Here is a 21274-nt window from a genome sequence, read left to right as displayed (position 1 = left end):
GTCACTGGGTGTTCCAGTTAACCTATTTAAAAGTGCTAAACTGGGAGCGTCCAAGTATGTTTTACGATTTTATTCTGGATATTTAGATCAGCATCTGTGCATATTATTATTTATAGTAGTGTCTATTACATGCAGTTATATGAAAAGTGGTGTTTGCTGTCCCTTTAATATACTCCAGGCCAGAACCAAACAACCTACAATCTGGTTATATGGTTTCTGTAACCTATTTATTAATAAAAATTTACTTTGAAGAAAAAAAAAAAATGCAGCACTGTGGAAAGTACAACCGTTTAAAGAAAAGAAGGAATACTTACTTTGGTCTCTTCCGTATAGGTTGTGGGGGAGGTGTCACTACTTTGTAGTCTGGAGAGTCTGGGGGAGATGGATCTCCTCCAGGGAGCTCAGGAGGAAGTGGAAGGTCAGTAAGAAGGTGACGAGGTCTGTGTTCTTTCTCCTTTCTTGTAGGTTTTGAAGGGGGAATATCCATGGGGCTAGAAAAAACACACAAATCTTGTTACACAGTGCAAAACATTGAAGGCAAACTAATAGCTCATGAAAATGGCATATTTGAGCATGATATTAGCAGGTGTTTGATCCGGACAGGGGCAAGAAACAATGGTGGGTGTGGGTGTGTGCCCCCCCCGCTTTTAATTTTTAGGTGATCACCACGGCCATGTGGCTATCAGTTTATCACCATAGCAAGTGATCACCTGACAGAACCAAAAGGCGTACGGAACATCAGGACATTTGGTATCCTCAATGTTGCCCCACACAATACATAGACAAACTTGACATACCTTATTTCAGCAATACTCATCTTTCAAACAAGTGTCCCTGTGTCTATCTAGCTGCTAACTAATTGACAAATACTTCATAGCATTGATATTAGTTTGAAAGTTTGTTGCTTTTTAAGAGTCCTTTATTATGTTGTCATCATAGAAATATCTCATAAGACTCAACGTTTGAAAGAGTGGAGTCCCGAAATTCAAATAATGGTTTTCATATCAGAATAACTATCCAGTGGCCGTGCATCAGTTGTCAAAATGGTTTAAGCGACCCCACTGGGAAATCTGAATTTTTGTTCAAATATAATTAATATTTTTATAGTTGGTTATTTTAGACCTTCTCATTATCTGCATAAAATTGTAAGATGGTATACAGTCATAAAAATGTTTAATTTTATCTTCTGATTATCAATTATTAAAAGTGACACTAAATTCAAAATTAAAATTTCATGATTCAAACAGAGCATGACATTTTAAACAACTTTCCAATTAAGTTCTATTCTCAAAATTGTTTCGTTCTCTTGGTAATCTTTGTTGAAAGGCAAATCTACCTTTACTTTCATAGGAGCTAAGGAGCATGCACGGCTATGGTAGCAGTTAGACATGTGCATTCTGCAGATGCATTCAGCTTTTTTCTGACAGATTTTTTCTGAAAGTGCAACACACTAAGATATGGATTTGCACAGATCTTATTCTAGTACAGTGATGGCTAGCCTTGGCACTGCCGATATTTCAGAACTACATTTCCCATGATGCTTAAGCACTCTGAAGTCCAGTCGAGCATCATGGGAAATGCAGTATTGAAACATCTGGAATGCCAAGGTTAGCCATCACTGGTCTAGTAGCAGTGTTTGCAACAATGTATAACACGGCTACAATGTTGCCAAACACCGCTCTCATAGCTTACTAAAAAGACACATGCATGCTCCTATAAAGGCTATAAAGATTTAAGGGATAACAGGAGAACAAAGCAAATTTGATAACAAAAGAAAGTTTGAAAGTTGTTTAAAACTGCATAACCTAAACTATGAAAGTTTAATTCTGACTTTACGGTCAGTTTGCTATTGAATTACAGATACAAAAACATAATTTATGCTTACCTGATAAATTTATTTCTCTTGTGATGTATCGAGTCCACGGATTCATCCTTACTTGTGGGATATTCTCCTCCCCTACAGGAAGTGGCAGAGAGAGCAAACACAGCAGAGCTGCCTGTATAGCTCCCCCCTTAGCTCCACCCCCCAGTCATTCGACCGAAGGCTAGGAAGAAAAAAGGAGAAACTATAGGGTGCAGTGGTGACTGAAAGTTTAAAAAACAGAATTTATGTTTACCTGATAAATTACTTTCTCCAACGGTGTGTCCGGTCCACGGCGTCATCCTTACTTGTGGGATATTCTCTTCCCCAACAGGAAATGGCAAAGAGCCCAGCAAAGCTGGTCACATGATCCCTCCTAGGCTCCGCCTACCCCAGTCATTCGACCGACGTTAAGGAGGAATATTTGCATAGGAGAAACCATATGTTACCGTGGTGACTGTAGTTAAAGAAAATAAATTATCAGACCTGATTAAAAAAACCAGGGCGGGCCGTGGACCGGACACACCGTTGGAGAAAGTAATTTATCAGGTAAACATAAATTCTGTTTTCTCCAACATAGGTGTGTCCGGTCCACGGCGTCATCCTTACTTGTGGGAACCAATACCAAAGCTTTAGGACACGGATGAAGGGAGGGAGCAAATCAGGTCACCTAAATGGAAGGCACCACGGCTTGCAAAACCTTTCTCCCAAAAATAGACTCAGAAGAAGCAAAAGTATCAAATTTGTAAAATTTAGAAAAAGTGTGCAGTGAAGACCAAGTCGCTGCCTTACATATCTGATCAACAGAAGCCTCGTTCTTGAAGGCCCATGTGGAAGCCACAGCCCTAGTGGAGTGAGCTGAGATTCTTTCAGGAGGCTGCCGTCCGGCAGTCTCATAAGCCAATCGGATAATGCTTTTAATCCAGAAGGAGAGAGAGGTAGAAGTTGCTTTTTGACCTCTCCGTTTACCAGAATAAACAACAAACAAAGACAAAGTTTGTCTGAAATCCTTAGTAGCTGCTAAGTAAAATTTGAGAGCACGAACTACATCCAAGTTGTGCAACAAACGTTCCTTCTTTGAAACTGGATTAGGACACAAAGAAGGCACAACTATCTCCTGGTTAATGTTTTTGTTAGAAACAACTTTTGGAAGAAAACCAGGTTTAGTACGCAAAACCACCTTATCTGCATGGAACACCAGATAAGGAGAAGAACACTGCAGAGCAGATAATTCTGAAACTCTTCTAGCAGAAGAAATTGCAACCAAAAACAAAACTTTCCAAGATAATAACTTAATATCAACGGAATGTAAGGGTTCAAACGGAACCCCCTGAAGAACTGAAAGAACTAGGTTGAGACTCCAAGGAGGAGTCAAAATTTTGTAAACAGGCTTGATTCTAACCAGAGCCTGAACAAAGGCTAGAACATCTGGCACAGCTGCCAGCTTTTTGTGAAGTAACACAGACAAGGCAGAAATCTGTCCCATCAAGGAACTTGCAGATAATCCTTTTTCCAATCCTTCTCGAAGGAAGGATAGACTCTTAGGAATCTTAACCTTGTCCCAAGGGAATCCTGCAGATTCACACCAACAGATATACCAAATTATGTGGTAATTTTTCTGGTTACAGGCTTTCAGGCCTGAACAAGAGTATTAATAACAGAATCTGAGAACCCTCGCCTTGATAAGATCAAGCGTTCAATCTCCAAGCAGTCAGCTGGAGTGGGTCGAACGGACCTAGAACAAGAAGGTCTCTCAAAGGTAGCTTCCATGGTGGAGCCGATGACATATTCACCAGATCTGCATACCAAGTCCTGCGTGGCCACGCAGGAGCTATCAAAATCACCGACGCCCTCTCCTGATTGATCCTGGCTACCAGCCTGGGGATGAGAGGAAACGGCGGGAACACATAAGCTAGTTTGAAGGTCCAAGGTGCTACTAGTGCATCCACTAGAGCCGCCTTGGGATCCCTGGATCTGTACCCGTAGTAAGGAACTCTGAAGTTCTGACGAGAGGCCATCAGATCCATGTCTGGAATGCCCCACGGTTGAGTGACTTGGGCAAAGATTTCCGGATGGAGTTCCCACTCCCCCGGATGCAATGTCTGACGACTCAGAAAATCCGCTTCCCAATTTTCCACTCCTGGGATGTGGATAGCAGACAGGTGGCAGGAGTGAGACTCCGCCCATAGAATGATTTTGGTCACTTCTTCCATCGCTAGGGAACTCCTTGTTCCCCCCTGATGGTTGATGTATGAACTTGGCCCTCGCTAGCTGAGGCCAAGCTTTGAGAGCATTGAATATCGCTCTCAGTTCCAGAATATTTATCGGTAGAAGAGATTCTACCCGAGACAAAAGACCCTGAGCTTTCAGGGATCCCCAGACCGCGCCCCAGCCCATCAGACTGGCGTCGGTCGTGACAATGACCCACTCTGGTCTGCGGAAGGTCATCCCTTGTGACAGGTTGTCCAGGGACAGCCACCAACGGAATGAGTCTCTGGTCCTCTGATTTACTTGTATCTTCGGAGACAAGTCTGAATAGTCCCCATTCCACTGACTGAGCATGAACAGTTGTAATGGTCTTAGATGAATGCGCACAAAAGGAACTATGTCCATTGCCGCTACCATCAAACCTATCACTTCCATGCACTGCGCTATGGAAGGAAGAGGAACGGAATGAAGTATCCGACAAGAGTCTAGAAGTTTTGTTTTTCTGGCTTCTGTCAGAAAAATCCTCATTTCTAAGGAGTCTATTATAGTTCCCAAGAAGGGAACCCTCGTTGACGGAGATAGAGAACTCTTTTCCACGTTCACTTTCCATCCGTGAGATCTGAGAAAGGCCAGGACAATGTCCGTGTGAGCCTTTACTTGAGGAAGGGACGACGCTCGAATCAGAATGTCGTCCAAGTAAGGTACTACAGCAATGCCCCTTGGTCTTAGCACCGCCAGAAGGGACCCAAGTACCTATGAGAAAATCCTAGGAGCAGTGGCTAATCCGAAAGAAAATGCCACGAACTGGAAATGCTTGTCCAGGAATGCAAACCTTAGGAACCGATGATGTTCCTTGTGGATAGGAATATGTAGATACGCATCCTTGAAATCCACCTTGGTCATGAATTGACCTTCCTGGATGGAAGGAAGAAGTGTTCGAATGGTTTCCATCTTGAACGATGGAACCTTGAGAAACTTGTTCAAGATCTTGAGATCTAAGATTGGTCTGAACGTTCCCTCTTTTTTGGGAACTATGAACAGATTGGAGTAGAACCCCATCCCTTGTTCTCCTAATGGAACAGGATGAATCACTCCCATTTTTAGCAGGTCTTCTACCCAATGTAAGAATGCCTGTCTTCTTATGTGGTCTGAAGACAACTGAGACCTGTGGAACCTCCCCCTTGGAGGAAGCCCCTTGAACTCCAGAGAATAACCTTGGGAGACTATTTCTAGCGCCCAAGGATCCAGAACATCTCTTGCCCAAGCCTGAGCGAAGAGAGAGAGTCTGCCCCCCACCAGATCCGGTCCCGGATCGGGGGCCCGCATTTCATGCTGTCTTGGTAGCATAGGTCTCCAGGCTGGATTGGCTTGAGAAGTATTACCTTCCTGCTTAGAGGACGTAGCCCTTGGGGCTGATCCGTTTCTGCGAAAGGGACGAAACTTAGGTTTATTTTTGGTCTTGAAAAGACCTATCCTGAGGAAGGGCGTGGCCCTTGCCCCCAGTGATATCAGAGATAATCTCTTTCAAGTCAGGGCCAAAGAGTGTTTTCCCCTTGAAAGGAATGTCAAGCAATTTGTTCTTGGAAGACGCATCCGCTGCCCAAGATTTTAACCAAAGCGCTCTGCGCCACAATAGCAAACCCAGAATTTTTTCGCCGCTAACCTAGCCAATTGCAAGGTGGCGTCTAGGGTGAAAGAATTAGCCAATTTAAGAGCACGAATTCTGTCCATAATCTCCTCATAAGAAGAAGAATTACTAATAATCGCCTTTCCTAGCTCATCAAACTAGAAACACGCGGCTGCAGTGACAGGGACAATGCATGCAATTGGTTGTAGAAGGGAACCTTGCTGAACCAACATCTTTAGCAGACCTTCTAATTTTTTATCCATAGGATCTTGGAAAGCACAACTATCTTCTATGGGTATAGTGGCACGCTTGTGTAGAGTAGAAACCGCCCCCTCGACCTTGGGGACTGTCTGCCATCAGTCCTTTCTGGGGTCGACTATAGGAAAACAATTTTATAAATATGGGGGGAGGTACTAAAGGTATACCGGGCCTGTCCCATTCTTTACTAACAATGTACGCCACCCGCTTGGATATAGGAAAAGCTTCGGGGGGCCCCGGGGCCTCTAAGAACTTTTCCATTTTACATAGTGGTTCTGGAATGACCAGATAATCACAATCATCCAAATTGGATAACACCTCCTTAAGCAGAGCGCGGAGATGTTCCAACTTAAATTTAAAAGTAATCACATCAGGTTCAGCTTGTTGAGAAATGTTTCCTGAATCTGAAATTTCTCCCTCAGACAAAACCTCCCTGGCCCCCTCAGACTGGTGTAGGGGCCCTTCAGAAACCATATCATCAGCGTTCTCATGCTCTACAGAATTTTCTAAAACAGAGCAGTCGCGCTTTCGCTGATAAGTGGGCATATTGGCTAAAATGTTTTTGATAGAATTATCCATTACAGCCGTTAAATGTTGCATAGTAAGGAGTATTGGCGCACTAGATGTACTAGGGGCCTCCTGTATGGGCAAGACTGGTGTAGACGAAGGAGGGGATGATGCAGTACCATGCTTACTCCCCTCACTTGAGGAATCATCTTGGGCATCATTTTTACTAAATTTTTTTTATGACATAAAATACATATAGTTAAATGAGAAGGAACCTTGGTTTCCCCACAGTCAGAACACAATCTATCTGGTAGTTCAGACATGTTAAACAGGCATAAACTTGATAACAAAGCACAAAAAACGTTTTAAAATAAAACCGTTACTGTCACTTTAAATTTTAAACTAAACACACTTTATTACTGCAATTGCGAAAAAGTATGAAGGAATTGTTCAAAATTCACCAAAATTTCACCACAGTGTCTTAAAGCCTTAAAAGTATTGCACACCAAATTTGGAAGCTTTAACCCTTAAAATAACGGAACCGGAGCCGTTTTTATATTTAACCCCTTTACAGTCCCTGGAATCTGCTTTGCTGAGACCCAACCAAGCCCAAAGGGGAATACGATACCAAATGATGCCTTCAGAAAGACTTTTCTATGTATCAGAGCTCCACACACATGCAGCTGCATGCCATGCTGTCCTCAAAAACAAGTGCGCCATACCGGCGCGAAAATGAGGCTCTGACTATGATTAGGGAAAGCCCCTAAAGAATAAGGTGTCTAAAACAGTGCCTGCCGATATAATCATATCAAAATACCCAGAATAAATGATTCCTCAAGGCTAAATATGTGTTAATAATGAATCGATTTAGCCCAGAAAAAGTCTACAGTCTTAATAAGCCCTTGTGAAGCCCTTATTTACTATCTTAATAAACATGGCTTACCGGATCCCATATGGAAAATGACAGCTTCCAGCATTACATCGTCTTGTTAGAATGTGTCATACCTCAAGCAGTAAGAGACTGCACACTGTTCCCCCAACTGAAGTTAATTGCTCTCAACAGTCCTGTGTGGAACAGCCATGGATTTTAGTTACGGTGCTAAAATCATTTTCCTCATACAAACAGAAATCTTCATCTCTTTTCTGTTTCTGAGTAAATAGTACATACCAGCACTATTTTAAAATAACAAACTCTTGATTGAATAATAAAAACTACAGTTAAACACTAAAAAACTCTAAGCCATCTCCGTGGAGATGTTGCCTGTACAACGGCAAAGAGAATGACTGGGGTAGGCGGAGCCTAGGAGGGATCATGTGACCAGCTTTGCTGGGCTCTTTGCCATTTCCTGTTGGGGAAGAGAATATCCCACAAGTAAGGATGACGCCGTGGACCGGACACACCTATGTTGGAGAAATATATATGCCTGTCTTAATATACAGGGCGGGCCGTGGACTCGATACATCACAAGAGAAATACATTTATCAGGTAAGCAAAAATTATCTAAACAAATCAAAATAGAGGGCGCCACATAGTGCAGATCATAAAGTAACTTTTAAAACAGGTACAGGAATGGCAGAAGAATCCTACTCACAAGATGTAGAGCACAGATGTGCAATACCAGCAGTCCGGAACCGCTCGTCGTCCGGTAGACCAATGGATGATATCACAAAGGGGATCCTCGTCTCGTCAGGTTGAGTCCAGAGATACCACAGGAGGGAGTCTGTACAGCGATGGTCAGTCCCACAGGTCCAGAGGCCTGAATGAAGAGTCCACAGCTCCAAATTGGTAGAGAAATCCCAGAATAGGGAAAATAATAGGTCGGCAGCAAATGGAGGGTTGGAAGAACTTTAAAAAGTTTATTAAAATGATAAAAACAACAGCAACGCGTTTCTCAGTGTTACACACTGTTTCATCAGGCTATACAAAAACACACTCACAGCTGCCATATTTAAACCATAACAAACCAATCAGATTGCAGGAAAAATTGCACACCCCTGGCGGGTAGTACCAAAAATACACATAGTGGGAGTGAAGAGTTAACATAAATACATAATATCTTAATACAAAACAAATTATATATACAATTCATAAGCACTATACTTTTTCCAAAGACAACAGATCCCTAATTTGTATGTGAAAAATAAAGGGTTAGAAATTACAATTAGGTGTTGATTGTAATTTAATTGTAATTTCTAACCCTTTCCTTTACACTTACAAATTAGGGATCTGTTGTCTTTGGAAAAAGTATAGTGCTTATGAATTGTATATATAATTTATGTTTTGTATTAAGATATTATGAATTTATGTTAACTTCACTCCCACTATGTGTATTTTTGGTACTACCCGCCAGGGGTGTGCAATTTTTCCTGCAATCTGATTGGTTTGTTATGGTTTAAATATGGCAGCTGTGAGTGTGTTTTTGTATAGCCTGATGAAACAGTGTTTAACACTGAGAAACGCGTTGCTGTTTTTATCATTTTAATAAACTTTTTAAAGTTCTTCCAACCCTCCATTTGCTGCCGACCTATTATTTTCCCTATTCTGAGATTTCTCTACCAATTTGGAGCTGTGGACTCTTCATTCAGGCCTCTGGACCTGTGGGACTGACCATCGCTGTACAGACTTCCTCCTGTGGTATCTCTGGACTCTCCCTGACGAGACGAGGATCCCCTTTGCGATATCATCCATTGGTCTACCGGACGACGAGCAGTTCCAGACTGCTGGTATTGCACATCTGTGCTCTACATCTTGTGAGTAGGATTCTTCTGCCATTCCTGTACCTGTTTTAAAAGTTACTTTATGATCTGCACTATGTGGCGCCCTCTATTCTGATTTGTTTAGATTTCCTTGACCTGTGTCGCGGCACGACACCCTAGAGGAGCGGCCTGTCGCTTTGGATACACACCATCTGGGACTATCCGTCACTGCAATAAAGGACTTCCCTATCATCACTCACCACCTATTGGACTATTAGTCTGTATACCCTTATACCTATCATATTATAAATTTTGTCTCATTAGCTTATCATCTGCATACCATATTTCTAAGTGTGTTTTATCAGCTCCTAGGCGCCTCTTATAAGTACTGTAGTGACACCATCTGCCACTAGAGTACTAGTTGTTTATTAAGCATAAATTATGTTTTCTCTTGTAAGATGTATCGAGTCCACGGATTAATCCTTACTTGTGGGATACCAATACCAAAGCTTTAGGACACAGATGAAGGGAGGGACAAGACAGGGACCTTAAACGGAAGGCACCACTGCTTGTAGAACCTTTCTCCCAAAAATAGCCTCCGAAGAAGTATCAAATTTGGAAAATTTGGAAAAAGTATGAAGCGAAGACCAAGTCGCCGCATTACAAATCTGTTCAACAGAAGCCTCATTTTTAAAAGCCATGTGGAAGCCACAGCTTTAGTAGAATGAGCAGTAATTCTTTCAGGAGACTGTTGGCCAGCAGTCTCATAAGCCAAACGGATGATGCTTTTCAGCCAAAAGGAAAGAGAGGTAGCCGTAGCCTTCTGACCTCTCCGCTTACCAGAATAAACGACAAACAATGAAGATGTTTGAAGGAAATCTTTAGTTGCTTGTAAGTAGAACTTTAAAGCACGAACCACATCAAGATTGTGCAACAGACGTTCCTTCTTTGAAGAAGGATTAGGACACAGTGAAGGAACAACAATCTCTTGATTGATATTCTTATAAAAAAAACAACCTTAGGAAGAAACCCAGGTTTGGTACGCAAAACCACCTTATCTGTATGGAAAATAAGATAAGGGGAATCACACTGTAAAGCATATAGCTCAGAAACTCTTCGAGCCGAAGAGATAGCTACTAAAAACAAAAAACTTTCCAAGATAGAAGCTTAATATCCATGGAATGCATAGGTTCAAACTGAACCCCTTGAAAAACTTTAAGAACTAAATTTAGGCTCCATGGCGGAGCAACAGGTTTAAATACAGGCTTGATTCTGACCAAAGCCTGACTAAATGCTCGAACGTCTGGGACATCTGCCAGACGTTTGTGTAGGAGAATAGACAAAGCAGATATTTGTCCTTATAAGGAACTAGCTGATAATCCCTTCTCCAAACCTTCTTGGAGAAAAGACAATATTCTAGGAATCCTAATCTTACTCCACGAGTAACCTTTGGATTCACACCAATAAAGATATTTGCGCCAAATCTTATGATCGATCTTCCTGGTGACAGGCTTTCTAGCCTGAAAAAGGGTATCAATGACCGACTCAGAGAAACCACGCTTTGATAGAATCAGGCATTCAATCTCCAAGCAGTCAGACGCAGAGAAATTAGATTTGGATGCGTGAACAGACCTTGGATTAGAAGGTCCTGCCTCATTGGCAGAGTCCATGGTAGAACCGAGGACATGTCCACTAGGTCTGCATACCAAGTCCTGCGTGGCCACGCAGGTGCTATCAGAATCACCGAAGCTCTCTCCTGCTTTATTCTGGCAACCAGACGTAGGAGAGGAAATACATAAGCCAGATTGAAGGACCAAGGCACTACTAGAGCATCTATCAGTACTGCCTTGGGATCCCGGGAGCTGGACCCGTAACGAGAAAGTTTGGCATTCTGATGGGACGCCATCAGATCCAATTCTGGTGTGCTCCATAGCTGAATCAGCTGAGCAAATACCTCCGGATGGAGTTCCCACTTTTAAAGTGATATTTTAACTTCCAGGTAGGATTTGAACCCATAGCCTTTCGGTTCAAGGGAAACTGTCCTAACTACTAGGAAATCCGCCTCCCAGTTTCTCTACTCCTAGGATGTGGATTGCTGAGAGATGGCAAGAGTGATCCTCTGCCCATCGGATTATTTTGGTTACCTCCATCATTGCTAGAGAACTCCTTGTTCCTCCTTGATGATTGATATAAGCTACAGTCGTGATGTTGTTCGACTGAAACCTGATGAATTTGGCCGCAGCAAGCCGAGGCCACGCCTGAAGCGCATTGAATATCGCCCTCAGTTCTAAAATATTTATCGGGAGAAGAGATTCCTCCCGAGACCATAAGCCCTGTGCTTTCAGGGAGTTCCAGACTGCATCCCAGCCTAGCAGGCTGGCATCTGTCGTTACAATGAGCCACTCTGGCCTGCGGAAACACATTCCCTGAGACAGGTGGTCCTGAGACAACCACCAGAGAAGAGAATCTCTGGTCTCCTGGTCCAGATGCAGTTGAGGAGACAAATCTGCATAATCCCCATTCCTCTGTTTGAGCATGCAAAGTTGTAGTGGTCTGAGGTGTAGGCGGGCAAAAGGAACTATGTCCATTGCCGCTACCATGAGTCCGATTACCTCCAAATACTGAGCCACTGATGGCCGAGGAATGGAATGAAGAGCTCGGCAAGTGGTTAAGAGCTTTGATTTTCTGACCGCCGTCAGAAATATTTTAATTTCTACCGAGTCTATCAGAGTCCCTAGGAAGGAAACTCTTATAAAAGAGGGAAGAGAGAACTCTTATGTTCACCGTCCACCCGTGAGATCTCAGAAAATCCAACACAGTGTCCATGTGAGACTTGGATAGCGGGAAAGTTGACGCCTGAAATAAGATGTCGTCTAGATAAGGCGCCACTGCTATGCCCCGTGGTCGTAGAACCGCCAGAAGGGACCCTAGCACCCTTGTGAAAATTCTGTGAATAGGGATGTGTAGATAAGCATCCTTTAAGTCCACGGTAGTCATATATTGACCCTCCTGGATCAGAGGTAGAATAGACCGAATAGTCTCCATCTTGAATGATGGAACTTTGAGGAACTTGTTGAGAATTTTTAGATCCAAGATTGATCTGAAAGTTCCCTCTTTTTTGGAAACCACAAACAGGTTTGAGTAAAAACCTAGCCCCTGTTCCTCTTTTGGGACTGGGCGGATCACCCCCATGGTATGTAGGTCTTCTATACAGCGTAAGAACGCCTCTCTCTTTGTCTGTTTACAGACAATCGAGAAATGTTAAAAGTCCCCCTTGGAAGAGAGCCTTTGAATTCCAGAAAATATCCCTGGGACACAATTTCTAAAACCCAGGGATCGTGAACATCTCTTGCCCAAGCCTGAGCGAAGAGAGTCTGCCCCCTACTAGATCCGGTCCTAGATCGGGGGATACCCCTTCATGCTGTCTTAGAGGCAGCTGCAGGCTTCTTGGCCTGTTTACCCTTGTTCAAAGCCTGGTTAGGTCTCTCAGACTGACTTGGATTGGGCAAAATTCCCCTCTTGCTTTGCAGCAGAGGAAGCTGAAGCGGGACCACTCTTGAAATTCCAAAAGGAACGAAAATTATTTTGTTTGGTCCTCCTCTTATTTGATCTATCCTGAGGGAGGGCATGACCTTTTCCTCCAGTGATGTCTAAAATAATCTCTTTCAGTTCAGGCCCGAATAGGGTCTTTCCTTTGAAAGGGATGTTCAAAAGTTTAGTTTTAGATGACACATCAGAAGACCAGGATTTAAGCCATAACGCCCTGCGTGTTAAAATGGCAAAACCTGAATTCTTTGCCGCTAATTTAGTCTTCATAAAGGTCTTGATAAAGGTCTCTTTGTGACCGAAACGTGTCGACTGGTTTTGGATTTAAGACCTGGTTTAATCCACCACTATTTGGCCAACACCCGGATTTATTTTCAAACTGGACTTTGGACATTGTTTTATATTCATTCCTCATTTTTATTTGTTTTGTTTTGAATTTATTGTATCTGTTATATCCAGCTTTGTGTATCACTATTGAATATGTTGTAGTACACATACTACTGTTTTATATAGGAGTAAAATCCTATGGTTATTAGACCTAATCCTTAGATATTATAGCCAAAGAAATTACATTAGCTTTGGTTATTTATCTTATTACTTTTTTGATATAACCAATTGGTTTACTTTTTTAGATCATACCGGTATTTGATCATGGTGATAATGCATTTTTATGTCTATGTTATTCCACTTTGTATAATTTTTTTTTTAATTTTTTTTTTCTCTTAAAAAAATTTTTTTTTCTTGATTATATCACACATTGATATTGTGCACAAATGTTTTTTGATTTATTATATTGACACTGAACACTGCCAGCATATATTTTCGAGTATTATCTGATATACATTTTTTGTTTGTCTTTTTTATAAGTTTTGCGATTGTGATTTTTTTTCCCACCATTTTGGGTTTTCTATCCACTGTGGTTTCTAACACATATATATATATATTTTTCAAATCACATGTGTGTATTTTCAATGAGAGCAATAACTTGGTCAGTTTAATATTAACATAAGCACACATCACCATTGGAGCTTACACCAATCTCCTTGTTTTTTATTTTGGACACACCCCACAACATTTCAGTTACAGAATTTTACATTTTTTATAATTTTGGATTAATCTCCACTATTGGTAATATCTGGGGGGGTTTTTAGTGAGACTTAGATATAGATCTGGAACATTGTGGTATATTGCTAGATTCCAGTAAACCTCAGATTTTGATTGATTTTAAGTTTGTTGATTTTAAAGTGTATTTTTGCAAGAATTTGATGTTTGGTAATAAAGAGAAGTCTTTATACTTTTTTAATGGTATGTATGTATTTGATTATGTATTTGATTATTGCTCAGCTATTCATACACCTTAGAATTTAGGTGACATTGTAGAAGGAACCTGGAGTTTACCTTAGCCTCTTAGGCACTCCTATAAATTTTCTCTTTGTCATATCAGAATCTGTCTGAGGAAGCATCTTTCCTGAATCAGAAATTTCTCCCTCAGATAACAAATCCCTCACCCCTACCTCAGAGCATTGTGAGGGCATATCAGATACGGCTACTAAAGCGTCAAACTGCTCAGCATTTTTCCTTAACACAGAGCTGTCCCGCTTTCCATGTAAACCAGGCAGTTAGGATAAAACCTCTGTGAGGGTTGTATTCATAACTGTGGCCATGTCTTGTAAAATAAATGAATTCGACGCACTAGAGGTACTTGGCGTCACTGGTTGTGACACTTAGGGGGGGGATAGATGGCGAACCCTCATTTACTTCTGACTATTTTTAAGTGCTAATATATATGTTCTTTATAGTTTATAGACATATCAGTACAATTGGGACACATTCTAAGAGGGGGTACCACAATGGCTTCCAAACATATTGAACAAGGATTTTCCTTGGTGTCAGACATGTTAAACAGGCTAGTAATGTAACAAGCAAGCTTGGAAAACACTGTAATCAAAGTAAATAACACTTAGAAATAAAATGGTACTGTGCCTTTAAGAGAAAAAAAGCTGCACAAATTCTGCAAAACAGTGTAAAAAAGCAGTAAACATAACAACATTTTTACAGTAGTATCATATAGCCTTAGTAACTTTGCACAGCTATGCAAATAAACAAATAACCCCTTAATGGCAAAACCGGATTGAAAAAAACATCAAAACCAGTAAAAAAGACTTTCAGCACTTTGCCACAGCTCTGCTGTGGCTCCTACCTGCCCTTCAGAACAATTTGTGGGGGGGAAAAAACTTCTTTTACAGCCCTCAAAAACAGCAGGAACCTCTGGAGAAGCAGTTAGATGTCTCAGAGGAAAAGAAACTGCACAACTGAGGCGCGAAAATAGGCCCCTCCCACCTCACTCAATGTTTTAAGGCCTAACAGACAAACACTAGAGTGTCTCTAAATTAACCATGTGGGTTAGAAAACTCAAAAACAAGCCACAATGACCCCTTTAGTCCCTTCAAAAAAATGTTATAATTGCATCATTTACTGAATAAACAAAAACGTTTTTTCCTATCAGTGTCACCAGTAACTAATGAGCCCTTCATGCAAGCTGAAATTCCTATCCAAGGGTCTGAATACAGCTTACCCTTCCCTCATGGGAATATTGCCAGCCTTTTCTAGAATTAACACTGTCTAGAAAAAAATAGACTGAACATACCTTAATGCAGCTTAGCATGCAAACCGTTCCCCCAACTGAAGTTTTCCTGTACTCTTCAGCCCTTGTGAGTACAGCAGTGGATCTTAGTTACAAAATGCTAAGATCATCATCCTCCTTGCAGAAATCTTCATCCCTTTTCTGCCAGAGAGTAAATAGTACACACCGGTACCATTTAAAAATAAACTTTTGCTTGAGAAAATAAAAACCTAACATTTTTGTCACCACACTCCTCTTTGCCCTTCCTAGCAGTTAAGCAGGGAGAGAGAATGACTGGGGGGTGGAGCTAAGGGGGGAGCTATATAGGCAGCTCTGCTGTGGGTGCTCTCTCTGCCACTTCCTGTAGGGGAGGAGAATATCCCACAAGTAAGGATGAATCCGTGGACTCGATACATCTTACAAGAGAAATTCAAATTTTAGTGTTTTCTAAAATATGCTTGATCTGCTGACCACAAACACAAGGTATAGTTTGTGAGTAAAACAAGAGAGGGGGGGGAGCTGGGATGAATGTGTGAATGCAAATCAGGGCCAAACAGCTAAATGCTGTCACACTTCATTTTAACAGCAGAGGAAGATGCTTCTAGACAGCTGAACCTGTACCCAATGCAAAACAAGTCACCATATGGGAGATCTTAAAGGGACAGTTTAGTCAACATTAAAAACTTTCATAGTTAAGATAGGGCATGTAATTTTAAACAACTTTTCAATTTACTTTTATCAAATTTGCTTTGGTATTTCTTTGTTGAAAGATAAATCTAGGTAGGCTCATATGCCAATTTCTAAGCCCTTAAAAGCCGCCTATTATCTCAGTGTATTTTGACCATTTTTCACAGCTAGACAGAGCTAGTTCATGTGTGCCATATAGATAAGATTGTACTCACTCACGAGAAGTCAATTATGGGACAGTACTGATTGGCTAAAATGTAAGTGTCAAAAGCACTGAGATAAGGGGGCAGTGTAGAGTCTTAGATACAAGGTAATCACAGAGGTAAAAAGTATATTAATATAACAGTATTGGTTATGCAAACCTGGGGAATGGGTAATAAAAGGGATTATCTATCTTTTTAAACAATACAAATTCTGGAGTAGACTGTCACTTTGAAAGAACTATGGAGGCCTAGAATCCCTTTCTATGACTCCAGTGCAAGACAGAGAGGGTCTAAATCTTCCTGAAACATTTTATGCAATTTACCAAGATGGCATGCAAGTTCAAAAGGGGGGTTCAGCATGAGTTTGCGGTCCCAAAGATAGATTTAGGCCTAGAATGAACAACAAAACAGGTACAATGCTTGAAGAAATATATGGAAAAATCAGTGAACAGCAAAGTGTCTGAAAAAGCCAAGATAGAACAAACTTGAACCTTCACAGAGCTCTTGAAAATACCCTGCATGCAAACTACACAGAGGGTATGCTGGATTTAAAATCAAATACTCTAATAGAACACAGACCAAAAATAAATAAAAAATAAGCAGTAATTGGTTTGTGTGCACTTTCTATGCAAAATTTAGCAATTAGTAACAAGTCCATGAGATCAAAACAAGGGAAAAACCAATGCACTCAATAGAGTCAAGAGATCCGAAAAAAGGGAAGGTGGATCGAAAAATCCCAAAGAATGCAACCAGATCTGCAAACCAAGGTTAGGTGTTATAGAGCAAGTATAATGACAATGTATAAAAAATAAAAAACTGAGTAAACTACACAAAGAGGCGAATTGAGAATCCTTGGCTCTGTACCCTCACACTGGAACTTTGAAGTTCCATCTGGAAGCTTTAAGACCCATTGAAGGAGTATGCCAGTGTTTGTAAATTCAGGAAAAAGATAATTGAGAGACCACTACGCAAAAAAGAACACATGAAGGCTGAGGTATTTTGCTCCATAATGTCCAGTCATGGAATGCAAATCCCTATTACAATATGTTGGAGCCTGTTGCAGAAACCCTTAAATGTGATACTTGACACATACCTGCAGAAAGGTGCGCTTTGTTGTACCACCAACTGAAAAAAGTATTTACTGTGGGAGAGAGGACAATAATCTTGAATAAATCTTGAGATGATTTGAGCAGTATCTTTTGCTGCAACCATGAACTATAAAACTCAAGTAAATATACTTTGAACCCTAACAACAAAAGGTTAAACTGAAAACTGATTAAGAGTGAAAAGTACCAAAGAAGTAGCACCACAGTGTAAAGTAATCTGGCACCATTGAAAAAAGTTTTACATGTTTAAGGGGTAACTCACAAAATGTTTTGGTTTTTTCATTGGTGCCAATAAATTATTACTTTAGAGTGAAACTGTTAGGACACAAAATATTGATAATTGCATCTTAAAGGGGTAGGAAAGGTCAGAATTGAAATGTGCATGGGTAAATTACAATTTGAAACAGAAGTTGCAAAGAGGATGCATATGAAATTAACTTTAGAACAATTCGATCTGTCTCTAAATTCTGAAAAAAAATCAGTTTATGCTTACCAGATAAATTCCTTTCCTTCCGGATAGGAAGAGTCCACGGCTTCATTCCTTTTTGTTGGGAAATACAACACCTGGCTACCTGGAGAGGCAAAGACACCCTAGCCAAAGGCTTAAATATCCCTCCCACTTCCTCATTACCCCAGTCATTCTGCCGAGGGAACAAGGAAAAGTAGGAGAAACATTAGGGAATAAATGGTGCCAGAAGAATAAAATAAATAGGGGACTGCCCATAGACAAAAAAAAAACGTGCGGGGGGCGTGGACTCGCCCCTACCTGGAAGGAAAGGAATTAATCTGGTAAGCATAAATTATGCTTTCATTCCTAAAATAGGGAGAGTCCACGGCTTAATTCCTTATTGTTGGGAAAACTATACTCAAGCTCCAGAGGACACTGAATGAATAACGGGAAGGAACAAAAAGGAAGAGGTGGACCCTATTCTGAGGGCACCATAGCCTGCAAAACTTTTCTCCCGAAAACTGCTTCAGCCGAAGCAAAAACATCAAACTTGTAAAATTTTGGAAAAAGTATGTAAGGAGGTTGCCACCTTACAAATCTGATCCATAGAGGCCTCATTCTTAAAGGCCCAAGAGGAAACCACTGCTCTAGTGGAATGAGCGGTTATCCTCTCAGGACGATGTCCCGCTGTCTCGTAAGCTAAGCAGATGACACTCCTTAACCAAAAAGATAGGGAAGTCGAAGTAGCCTTCTGCCCCTTACACTTCCCCGAATAGACAATAAATAAAGAGGAAGGTTGGGGGGCGGAGCCTGTAGCTGTTGTGACAGGACGTTTTTGTGGAGAGCTCTTGGATTTTGATAGAATCCAAAAAGTTTTTTTACTAAATTTAACTCAATATACTCTACTGTTCCAAGTTGTCCAGACTGGAGAAACTCTGGAGAAGTCTGAGGGTTCACCCCCCCGGAGTTACTGATTCTGGGTTAAAAAAACAGATTTTTAACGCTGGTTATACTTCTACCTAGTGGGACAATGGAAGAGTTCCAGTGCGCACTTCAGCGGATCCTACTGTATTTCAAATATTTTTCTTTGCTCCACTCTATTTATGTTGCTAGAAACAGGTTTATGTTGTACCTTTGATAAATGTGGAAGATGTACAATGTATAATATCATTATGTAACTGCATTTCGTTCAGTATTAAGCCTCAATAAAAAAAGGAAGATTGTCTAAACTCCTTAGTAGCCTGAACATAGAACTTCAAGGCACGAACCACATCCAAATTGTGAAGTAAGCGTTCCTTCGATGACACAAGGAAGGAAACACAATCTCCTGATTGATGTTACGATCTGTCACAACTTTAGGAAGCAGAGTTCTCAGAAACTCTGCGCACAGAGGCAATAGCCAATAAAAAGAGAACCTTCCAAGATAACAATTTAATGTCAACGGAATGCAGAGGCTCAAATGGAACCTGTTGCAAACCCTGATGAACAAGATTTAGGCTCCAAGGAGGAGCCCCAAATCTAAACACAGGTCTGATCCTAATCAGAGCCTTAAAGGACTGCACGTCTGGAAGCTCAGCCAGTCTCTTGTGCAATAAAACCGACAGGGCCGAAAACTTTCCTCTCAGGGAACTAGCAGAAAAGCCATTCTCCAGCCCATCCTGGAGAAAGGATAAGATCCTGGCAACCTTAACTCTGTGCCAGGAAAAACCATGCTCACACCAGAATAAGTAGGTCCTCCACACCATGTGGTAGATACACCGAGTAACTGCTTTACGAGCTTGAATAAGAGTAACAATGACACTTTCAGAGAAACCTCTCTTGGATAAGACTAAAAGTTCAATCTCCACGCAGTCAGCCTCAAAGAATCTAGATTTTGATGAACAAATGGACCTTGTATCCGCATGTCTCTGCGACAAGGTAACTTTCACGGAGGAGATGAGGACATCCCCACTAGATCCGCGAACTATGTCCTTTGCGGCCACGATAGAGCAATCAGGATTACTGATACCCGCTCCTGCTTGATGCGGGCCACCACTCGAGGATTAAGCAGTAATGGAGGAAAAATATATGAGTTTGAACCTCCAGGGCACTACTAGTGCATCTATTAGATCCGCTTGGGGATCCCTCGAACTCGACCAGTACCTGGGTAGCTTGGTATTGAGACGGGACGCCATGATATCTATCTCCGGTGTCCCCCGCTTGCTGCATATCTCTGCAATGACCTCGGGGTGGAGAGACCATTCCCCTGGATGGAAGGATTGCCTGCTGAGAAAATCCGTCTCCCAGTTGTCCACACCGGATGTGGATCGCTAACAGCTGTGGGCCTCCGCCCACTCCAGAATACGAGATACTTCCTTAATCGCCAAGGAACTTCTCGTTCCCCCCCTGATGGTTGATGTAAGCCGAGTTTAAATTATCTGATTGGAATCTGATAAACTGGGACGAACCCAGAAGTGGTCAAGCCTTCAAGACCTTGAAGATTGCCCATAGTTCCAAAATATTGATCGGGAGGGAGGACTCCTCCTTAGTCCACAACCCCTGTGCCTTCCTGGCACCCCAAACAGCTCCCCATCCGTATAGGCTTGCGTCCGTAGTCACAATCTCCCAGGATGGTCTTAAGAAGCATGCCCCTCGGGACAGATGATCTGGACAATGCCACCAAGAGACCGATTCTCTCGACCAGCTGTCTAATACAATCTCATGAGACAGATCTGAATGATCGCCGTTCCACTGCCACAGCATGCACAGTTGTAAAAGGTCCGAGACGGAACCTGGCAAAAGGAACAATGTCCATGCAGGACATCATGAGACGAGTCACCTCCATACACTAAGCCACGAGGGACTCAAGGAGGTCCGGAGGGCAAGGCATGCCAAAGTTAGCTTGGAACGTCTCTGGTCTGTAAGAAATATCCTCATGGATATGGAGTCTATTATAGTAGCCAGGAATTCCACCCTGGTACTTGGGATAAGAGAACTCTTTTCCAAGTTTATCTTCCATCCATGTGATCGAAGAAGACTGAGAAGTGAATCTGAGAATTCTTCTGCAAGATGAAAGGATGGTGCTGAATTAAAGGAAGGATGGACATTATCCTCTCCAACTTGAAGGAAGGGACACTGAGAAATTTGTTTAAAGCACTTTAGGTCCAGAATTGGGCGGAAGGTTCTTTCCTTCTTTGGGACCACGAAAAGGTTTGAATAAAACCCCAAACCATTTTCTTCGATAGCCAAAGGGACAACTAAGGAGGATAGATCCCGAATGCACCCTAGAAAGGCATCCCTCTTTTCTTGTCTGGTAGACAGACAGATTTGAGAGAAGGAATCTGCCCCTTGGATCCTCTCTGAACGAAGAACTATCCTCAAGAGGTATAGTAGTACATTTAGCAAGCGTAGAGATAGCACCAACCACCTTAGGAATGGAACCCCACTAATCCAGTTGAGAGTCCCGGAACAACTTTTTAAAAGTAGTCGAGGGGGAAAAGAACCAATTCTTTCCCATTCGTTCT

The 21274-nt window shown here is 41.7% G+C and overlaps 1 protein-coding gene across 1 annotated transcript in view; it reads right to left on the bottom strand.

Annotated features, from left to right (window-relative positions):
* Nucleotides 1–21274, bottom strand: part of CDK12 (cyclin dependent kinase 12) — a 470679-nt gene that overhangs the window by 423537 nt on the left and 25868 nt on the right. The window contains exon 3 of the mRNA XM_053697993.1: nt 315–491. Coding sequence (XP_053553968.1) covers nt 315–491 — 177 coding nt within the window. The remainder of the gene's footprint in view (nt 1–314; nt 492–21274) is intronic.

Source organism: Bombina bombina, chromosome 1, assembly GCF_027579735.1.
Source record: "Bombina bombina isolate aBomBom1 chromosome 1, aBomBom1.pri, whole genome shotgun sequence".
In the NCBI taxonomy this organism is placed as follows: domain Eukaryota; kingdom Metazoa; phylum Chordata; class Amphibia; order Anura; family Bombinatoridae; genus Bombina; species Bombina bombina.
Note: the sequence above shows the minus strand (reverse complement) of the source record. Positions and strands in the feature narration are given on the sequence as shown.